The sequence below is a fragment of the Vicia villosa genome, linkage group LG4 (assembly GCF_029867415.1).
Source record: "Vicia villosa cultivar HV-30 ecotype Madison, WI linkage group LG4, Vvil1.0, whole genome shotgun sequence".
Lineage (NCBI taxonomy): Eukaryota > Viridiplantae > Streptophyta > Magnoliopsida > Fabales > Fabaceae > Vicia > Vicia villosa.
The window spans coordinates 55,827,037-55,836,771 of record NC_081183.1 but is presented as its reverse complement, the minus strand read 5'-3'; the positions used below and the strand labels follow the sequence as shown (position 1 = coordinate 55,836,771).

Genomic DNA, 9,735 nt, shown 5'->3' with positions numbered 1-9,735 from the left:
AAGGGAAGGAAGATTATGTGTGCAAGTTAAAGAGATCTTTGTATGGGCTGAAACAATCTCCTCGACAGTGGAATAGGAGATTCGACAAGTTCATGGCACGCATAAGTTTCATTAGAAGTCAGTTCGACCACTGCGTTTACTTCAGATTTCGACCTGGTAATTCATTTGTTATTTTGTTGCTTTATGTGGATGATATTCTCATAGCACGCAACAATGTTGAAGATGTGATGAGGGTGAAGGCTGAACTCAATAAGGAGTTCGATATGAAGGATCTGGGAGCTGCTTGCAGAATTCTTGGAATTGACATTCGAAGAGATAGAAAGAAGTCTAAGTTATGTTTATCTCAAGAGGCATACCTACGGAAGATTCTTGAAAAGTTTGGTATGTCGAATTCGAAGCCAGTTGTGACTCCAACAAACCCTCAATTCAAGCTGAGTATTGATTAGTGTCCCAGTACTGATGTCGAAAAAGCTTATATGAATAGCATCCCATATGCTAATATAGTTGGTTCTTTGATGTATGCTATGGTCTGTACTAGACCCGACATAGCATACGAAGTAAGTCTTGTAAGCAGGTACATGGCGAATCCTGAAAAGGCTCACTGGTAAGCATTGAAGTGGATTTTAAGGTACATAAATGGGTCTCTGAAAAGAGTCCTAATTTATGGTGGAGCCTTGGGTGAAGATGGTAAAGCAGCAATTGGAGGATATGTCGACTCTGATTATGCAGGTTGTATGGATTCCAGAAAATCTATTTCTGGATATGTTTTCACTATGTTTGGCAAAACAATTAGTTGGAAAGCAACACTTTAGAAGGTTGTTGCTCTATCAACCACTGAAGTGGAGTATATTGCATTAACTGAAGCTGTGAAAGAAGCATTGTGGCTTGAAGGTTTTGCGAAGGAGCTGAAACTTCAAGGTCGAGGTATCACTGTTAAATGTGATAGTGAAAGTGCAATACACCTGTCGAAGAATTCAGCCTATCATGAGCGAACTAAGCACATTGATGTGAGGCTGCATTTCGTCAGAGGAGTAATCGAGCGTGGAGAAGTTCAAGTGCTGAAGGTTTCGACTGAAGACAATGCTGCTGATATGATCACCAAGACATTACCGAGTTGCAAGTTTTTCCACTGTATGCAGTTGCTAAAGCTGCATGAAGAAAGCTAGTTTGTTCCCTTGATGTTGTAGAGTTAGATCCAAGGTGGAGATTTGCTAGATATTGGATCGAACTCTAGTATGGCCGAAGGGTAGCTTCTTGGTTCGACAGAGTTAAGCATGAAGTTGAAGGTTGTTCACATGCTTGTGTCGAAGATGCTAGGGTTGTTAGCATGTTAAATTAGGTTTTAGTGTTTAAACCCTAATTTGTTAAGTTAGCTTGTTTATTAAGTTGGTTTGTGTAATGGGCCTTGTGGAAAAAGCCCATTAGTTAGTATGTTAGGTTTTATTATAAATAGCATACTAGTCTCTCATCATTGCTAAGCTGCAAATCCTAATTTAGGGTGAGAGAGGTTATTTGTTATTCTTGTAAACTTGTAATCTTGTTTTAAGAGAAAGTAAAAGAATAGTAGTTATAAACAATATTTGTGTTCTCCTCTTCTTCCTTATCCTTTATTCATCCCTTATTTTATACTTTGTTCGTGGCATTGAATTCACAACACTATGAAACAAATAAGGGTGTGCATGGTTCTAAAACCAATCCAAATTGAACAAAATATATGGTTCAGTTTGGTTCTTAGAACTGTTTATATAAAATCGGTTTATGTTTTTAAAATCAGTTTATATTTGGATTAGTTTGGTTCAAAACCGGTTTCTATCAAAAACCAGTTTTTAATTTGGAACAGTTCTAAAACCAGTTTTATCAAAATCAATTATATCATAATCACTTTTCTGTCATTTACAAGTTAAACCATTTACCATAAAATCAATTTATCTGTTAAATAGTTTCAAATCTGTTCAAAATTATGTTTTTTAACTATAAATTATGTTTTTTAGTTCAAAATTAGTTTCTATTAAAAATTAATTTTCTGTAATATTTATATTTAAGGAACGAGATTTATTCATTTATGGGTACTTAAATGAAATGGAAGGCTCTATTAAAGAATTATGATGGAAAGTGAAATGGATTTTGAGCGAAAGCAGGTACGAATAGAAGAAGGCCCTGAATAGCCGTGAAATTGCAAAGGATTTTTTTCAGAAAAAACAAAATGTTAATGAAACACTAAAGAACACGGAACCAGTATGGTAAAAGATACAGTATAAATGAAGTATAAATGAGGGAAAATAAAGTTAACCGTGGTTCTTTATAATGGGTACCGGTTTTATTTTGGTTTAATAAAATGGATCTGGGTCGGTTTTTAACTAAAGTGGTTTGGGCTTTTAAAATAGGTGCACCAAATTTTTTAAAGTGGTTTGTATAAACCGGTTTTTTTCACACCCCTAGAAACAAATCAACTTTGAGAAAATAAAAAGGTGCGTCATGAGATACACCTCCGGAAGCAAGGGGTATTTTTAGAAACGCACATGGTGCCTAAGTACCTTCATGAGATGAGATGAGATAAGAGTTTCTCAAATTAAAATCATAGCATGCGACATATGTTTCTTTGGAATACCAATCATCCACATAGTCTGATGTGCTTTGGTTCCTAAAACCTAATGCAGACACCGCATGTCTACAACCCTTGTCACATTAATTTTGCAAGTGTTCCCTGAAATGGCCCTCCTTAATTTTGCAAAATATCTCCACAATAGGGTATATTATTTTGCTGCATCTACTTCAACCAAAACTTTGGCAATTTGCTTTGCCTTTCATACCCTATTCATAGTTATACCAAGAAAGTAAGTACTCCTAATTTCAAAAACAATATCACAAATCTTAATTTCATCAGAAGATGTCTTCCTAGTCGTCACAATATTAACAACCCACTTGAAATTGTCTCGACTTCACACATCAAACTTGAAAACAAACAACAAATGCAACCAAATTTCTAAATAATATTTTTTTACCATTAATTAAAAATATTTAAAAATTATATAATTACTATGAATGATTTCTAGAAAATAAAATCCAATAATAATAAAAATAAGTGTGAATAGCCAATAGAAAATGAAGATGATAAAAACAATATAAATTACAAATAAGTGGAGGAGTTTCCTTATATTTGAGAAAACACAGTCTGAGAACAAGAGCTGACTAGCAATCGTGATGTCAATTGTATTCTCCTCCTCCGCTACAAAACTTTCTCAACTGTTTCCAACTTACCGTCAAACCTCTCCGTGCCGTCGTTGGAGCTTGAAATCGAGAACGCATCTATGTAACAACTCTCTGCAATCTGAAATTTACACCAATGACAAGTTTCCAAGAATTGCTGCAACCTCCACCGGACCTATTCCACCCGCTCATCTCATTCAAGTCGCTACACTTGCTGCGAACACCGGTGCTCAGGTTCCATTTTTTCCTAGTTGAGTAGGGTTTTGACTTGACATCCAAATTCCAATCGTGTTTATATGAATTCCACCACTTTGTTATATACAGGTTGTGATGGATGCTGTTAATAAGCCGAGGAATATTACATATAAAGGATTAACTGACTTGGTGACTGAGTAAGGTCATATTGAATCTCCAATTAATGCTTATCTCTTTAACCAAACAAGAGTCATTTGTAAATTAACAGGACGGATAAAATGAGTGAAGCTGCCATATTAGAAGTGGTGAAAAAGAATTTTGAACATCACCTTATTCTTGGGGAAGAAGGAGGCATTATAGGAGAAGTAGCTTCTGATTATCTCTGGTGCATTGATCCCTTAGGTTTGTCATTTCTTTCAATGCTCCTTTAGAAACTAAAATCTGCCTTTCAAATATATTTCTTCACACAGGCCTTACTTGAATTTGGAGTTTTTTTATGATAGAGAGGCATCAATTGGACTTCTTTATTGTTGGAATTTCCACCTTCATTGTGGTCTGCCACTAGTCGCCTAATTGCCTTCACTGCAACCTCCAACATCTTCATTGTGTTGGATTCGAAGGGGTGAATTTAGCCACACATTGCTTAGAGATATGGTCTGTGTTGTGTTTATAAGTGGAGTTAATCATCATCTTACAAGTCAGTTTTGTATGGATGCCCAATCCAAATTCTAAATTGGTATCAGAGCTTATCCTAGATCCGTTATTGGCCTATCTGCTTCAGTCTCATTGAGACATGATCGTGAGGGGGGACGACCTCCTACACTTCCCACATCGTCCATGCTTCAGCCTCATTGAGACTTTTGCGTGGGGGTGTGTTGGATTTCTACCTTCATTGGGTTTGCCCCTAGTCACCTAAGTGCGGCATTTGGCTTGCCTTTATTGCAACCTTCAACACCTTCATTGTCTTGGATTTGATGGGAAAGATTTAGTCCCACTTTGCTTTTTTGAGACATTTATCTACCTTTTCCGACACTTGACAGACTATTTCGATACATGTTGTATGAGCAGTGTAGTCGATGGCGGATGGCCACAATCCTGCCATACCGACCGCTTTGTGGCGCTGTTATAGCGGATTATGGTAGAAAACCTGGTATATCGGACGATATTTACTATTGCAGAGAGCCCAAAAACCGCCATTATATCCGCCGTAGTGGCCTTGGCGCCGCTATTTGATAACATATAACATATTATTCCCTCTGTATTAAAATACATTATTTCTCATGCATTTGTTGTAATATGCATCACTTGAAAGTTGAATATTTCGATTACAAATCTTGTATAATTTTGTAGATGGGACAACAAACTTTGCACATGGCTATCCCAGCTTTGCAGTCTCTGTTGGGGTTCTATATCGAGGAAAACCTACTGCTGCTACAGTGGTGATTTATTATTATCTTTTACTTCTATTTCATGCTGCTTAATGCAAACTTCATTGATAATAACTCACTCTTGTGCCATAACTTGAAATTGATCAAAAAACTACACTTTATTTTTTTTTCTTTTCCATATGACAAGATATCCTCTAAAAAGCGTATCAGAATGTGTCATTTCTTCTATTTACCGCTATGTCCTAGAAGAACCTCCATTCACACCACTAAATTTCCATGTAGAAAAGCAGCTATTTTCTGATGGAGTGGTATGAGGAAGGATATTAAATTCCACGGCAGAATATTTGATTTGCTGAAGAAACAAATACTTTAATCTTTATCCCATTGGGGTCTGGCAACCACTATCCATCTTGAGTCATCTGTGGAGTGACATTACTCTGATGATGATTGTGGATGAGGTATCTAACTCATAGATGTCTAGCCTAGATAGTGGAGCGGCGATCCCGAAACTGGGATAAAGGGATAGCTGTGGCAGTATGTTATTTGAATATTTTATTTTATCATCTCTAAACAGACTTTAGATAGATCAAACATACCACAAACAACTCAAAATCATAAGCATTGAACAATTTTCAGATCATTACTCTTGTGATGATGAGAATCCAAACCATTTGTCACTGCACTGCAGTCATACCCCTTGCTCATACAAGGGTTATCAAATACAATTAAAAGCACAATTACACAACTAGGAGTCATGAGAGTGTCTAACCCCAACTAATATATCCTCGTATACATTAGCCACTTTCTCTCCCGATATCTTAACCTTGTATTGAAATCGCAGATCCAAGAAGGAAAATAGGGCTGGCATTGCAAATTTTGGCGAAGGTTCTGCCACACGGCGACATTTGTCCCAAAAACATTCTATAATTAAATGTTAAACCTGAAAAGGTATACAACACCAACAAGTCAACAACTAAGTCTTACTCTTATCCTACTAAGTGGGATCGACTAAGTGGATCAAACAACGCCATAATGTTCATTCAAAAACCAGAAAAGGCATAAGAGATTAGGGATAGAAACACATATATTACTTGGTTACAGAGACTGAAAATCTCCGAACAAAAGTCAACAATAGCATGGTAACAATTTCAGCAAGCAGCAATGGCGTCCTTAACAAAGAATATGCAAAACATAACTCCTTGATTGATGAATCTCAAAGAACTCACACTAGTAAAATAAATCCTAGAGAATAGGGTTCAATTTAGAGGCACAAGGGTTTTGCAATGTGATTAAGGTGTTTGAACATATTCTAGAATGGAATGGGCTGGAAACAGAGAGCCAGTGAATTTTCTGCTAGATAAACGCAGTCTAATCAATTAAATCTTGAGTTCTAATCAGCTAAATTAGCTGTAACTCATCCTAATCGAATAAGGGTGCTAGCCTAATCGATTAAGTTGTATCAATTTTTAAAAGAAAATATCCATAACGTGTGTTAATCAATTAGGGGCTTCAATCTAATCGATTATCTATTCTACTGCTGCTAAAATGAACATTGCTAAGGGTCATACTACCCCAAGTTTATTCTAAACAGCTATAAAACACAAACATTCAATGAAACATAAAGTCTAGGGTGTTACAGAAATTATGGTATTAGTAGATAATTTGGATTTTTAGTTTTCAAATGATCAGAGGCCAAACTTTTTTTGGAACTGTTTAGTCTTTTTTCCTTCATTTTTCATAATTGAGAAATTCCCATTTTCTCTTTCCTTTTCGTTTAATAGGATCTGATGTCTACTTAATTTTCTATTATGCTAAATATTGAAAGAGAAAACATAGTTAGGACAAAAGAGGATATGCTAATAAGATTTTATTAATTTCAGGTTGAGTTTGTTGGCGGTCCTATGTGTTGGAATACTCGCATTTTCTCTGCAACTGCTGGTGAAATAAATTTCCATTCCAACTTTTATCAACCCCTTAGAGAAACTACAAATTATTTAGCAAACTTGTTTTCTCTTTTTAGTGAATAATTGTATAGTTTCTGCATTGATATAATTCTCTTGCGTACCTTGTAGGTGGTGGAGCATTCTGCAACGGCCAAAGGATCCAAGTTAGTGCAACTAATCAGGTGATTATGACTAAATAATACCTTAGAATACAGAAAGTAAACTGCTCAATCCTGTATCATGTTATTATTTTGGTGTTTTTTTTCATAGGTGGAACGATCTCTTCTAGTAACGGGTTTTGGGTATGATCATGATGAAGCCTGGTCTACTAACATAGACTTATTCAAAGAATTTACAGATGTCAGCAGGGTATTCATCTAATATATACAAAATATGTTTCTCATTTCTCTGCCTTTCACTAATCATTTTCTTGACTTTGATTATTAGGGTGTAAGACGGCTTGGTGCAGCGGCAGTGGATATGTGTCATGTGGCTTTAGGAATTGTAGAAGCTTATTGGGAATATCGTCTAAAGCCATGGGATATGGCTGCTGGTGTTTTGGTGAGTTATACATTATCAACAATTACTCTCGAGGGCTACTTTTGATATTGAATTAAGTGTCTGGGTTTTGTATGGAAAAGTAATTTTCCTAATGAACAAACAAGCTAGAATTTATTTGTCTAAGGATTATAACAGGAAAATCTGTTAGAAGACTCACAAATTCAAAGGCTCTAGATTAAGAACAATAAGAGCGACTGAAATCTGAATATTTCATGTAGTTTTCAAGAATTTATAAAATCAAATATACAAGTGAAAACAGAATCAGGATCCCTGGATTTTGGGATTAAATCAATGAGCCCAGACTATCTGTGGTAATCGATGACGCAATGACACGATACAAGTATCGGATATGATGCATATCCGATATTGTAATACGTCAGTCATTGATACAAGTATAGGATTCGATACATTTACAATTCGTATATAAAAATTAAAAATTACTCCAGCAAAAATCAATTGAATTTGCAAAATTTGATGATTGGTAAAGTCATTATGAAAAATATAAAGGTAGTACGAGTATATATATTCACGAGAGATGTCATTGAAATAGGAATGTGGCAAAACTAGCTGAACCCGACCGGCCAACCCATTCTTTAGGCGGGATGAGTTGATATGTTAGAGCATACCACTCAACTTTGTCCGTCCAGCTTAACCTGCTAAAAATGGGCAGTGACAGGGCGGGGCTGGTTAGGCCTCTTTCATTAAAAATAAAAAATACTTATTGACTGAATCACTTATTTTTACAACCCATTAATCATTTGAGGCACATTTTCTCTAAGGAGAAGTAAATTAGGCTAGTTATAATCATTTTATACCCTTCTTCAGTTCTTCCCAGTTCCTCTTTATCTTTCTGCGCCGCCCACAGACGGCGCGAGCCTGAACCCTGCTAGTCACCTTCCTGCGCTGCGCAGCCGCCGTGATTTCTTCTTCAGAGTTAACAAAAGCAGGATTATAATCAGAAACATGGCTTATGAGCATTATGATATCTATGAAAAGCTTTCAACATTTATTGAATCATATACTTGTGATAATTTTGCTCACAGTTTTTTCCATTAACTTATAGATGGTAGAGGAAGCTGGTGGCACAGTTTCTCGGATGGATGGAGGAAAATTTTGTGTTTTTGATAGATCTGTTTTGGTTTCAAATGGTGTGCTCCATGGAAAGGTTAGCCTCTGATTCTGCTGTTGGGATATGTGAAAAGTAGGAATAAGAAATTTTCTAAATGTGCATGAGTGAGTAAAGCACTCGGCAACCATGATAATTATACACACTTACATATTATGTTTACAAAGAGAAATAAATACTAGTTCAACTCCCTAAATGCATGAATCTAATCAATGAGAAACATACAATGAAATTTACTATTTCCAACAGGATATGTTTAAGTTGCAACTTTTTTTCAACTATGAATTTGTGGTCCATTTCACCCGCTCTAATGAGTTTTATTAACATTTTGAAAATTTGCCTACGGCTACTTTGTCCATTCGTTAATTCATCCTCCAATGAATATATTTGACCACATATTTGAATTGTGTTAACCATTTTACTTGTTATCGTCAAAATTGTCTAGAAATATGTTTTTGTAAAATATGGTATCCTCAGTAATCGGTTTTTTTCCGGTTGTGGTGTGCTGAAATGTGAACAAATATAGACAAACACTAACTTGGGGTCAGCCTGGTCTAGAATTGACAACTAAGCTAGATATTATTGTAAAACCCCTTAGTGGTATTGAGACTCTATTCATAACACACTGACAGTTTCATGTTGCCTCTAACATCTTTGCTATATCATAAGCTAATATTAAATTATTAAATTTTATATTCCTCATTGATAGCATTACATAATGAAGAGGAAGTTAGCAGTTACTTACTAGGCTTTTAGTTAGTTATGATTCAGTTAAGGTTAGTTACTTGTCATGTAAGTAACAATCATCTAGAGCTTAGAGAGCTTTGTTAGTTGGTTCCAGTGATCCCTCACTATCTTGTATAATAACTCTTAACTGAATTGTGCTAATGCAAGAGAGATTGATTCTTTATTCTTCTAATGTTGATGTTCAAGTTCCTTACGAGTTCATTGGGGGTGTTTTATATGTGTATTTGACAGCTTCTGGAGAGAATTGGACCTGCGACTGAGAAATTAAAAAGCAAGGGAATCGAGTTCTCATTATGGTACAAACCTGAGGACTACACAACTGACTTTTAACGAGACAGCAAAGGCACCAACAATTGTTTTTCTTGTTTTACGCCGACTCGGGTGATATTAATGTTCAATTACATTTTCTTATCAATGGTAGAAATCTTACGAAAATTGTTGATATAAATTATTTCTGAGTATATTGATTTATACTCTTTGTTCAAAATTTCAATAATTTGGACATTGGAATGTCTCCAGTATATTTCTACAAATGCGCCATTTCCAAATAGCTGTACAAATTTGAGAA

General features: G+C 35.6%; 1 protein-coding gene across 1 annotated transcript; it reads left to right on the top strand.

The window, feature by feature from the left end:
* The first annotated feature begins 3,156 nt into the window (after positions 1–3,156).
* On the top strand, positions 3,157–9,700 carry LOC131594830 (phosphatase IMPL1, chloroplastic). Its single transcript, XM_058867039.1, has 10 exons — positions 3,157–3,441; positions 3,532–3,599; positions 3,671–3,804; positions 4,753–4,841; positions 6,671–6,728; positions 6,863–6,915; positions 7,004–7,102; positions 7,181–7,294; positions 8,358–8,459; positions 9,399–9,700. Exons 1-10 carry the CDS (start codon positions 3,202–3,204, stop codon positions 9,495–9,497), a joined length of 1,056 nt encoding a protein of 351 aa, XP_058723022.1. The 5' UTR covers positions 3,157–3,201; the 3' UTR covers positions 9,498–9,700.
* Positions 9,701–9,735: the final 35 nt, after the last annotated feature.

Excerpts from the sequence above, each read along its gene's own strand:
- LOC131594830 (XM_058867039.1), top strand. The coding sequence starts at position 3,202 with ATGTCAATTGTATTCTCCTCCTCCGCTACAAAACTTTCTCAACTGTTT. Across the intron at positions 3,442-3,531 it reads CTGCGAACACCGGTGCTCAG|GTTGTGATGGATGCTGTTAA; the intron begins GTTCCATTTTTT and ends TGTTATATACAG. Across the intron at positions 7,103-7,180 it reads AATTTACAGATGTCAGCAGG|GGTGTAAGACGGCTTGGTGC; the intron begins GTATTCATCTAA and ends TTTGATTATTAG.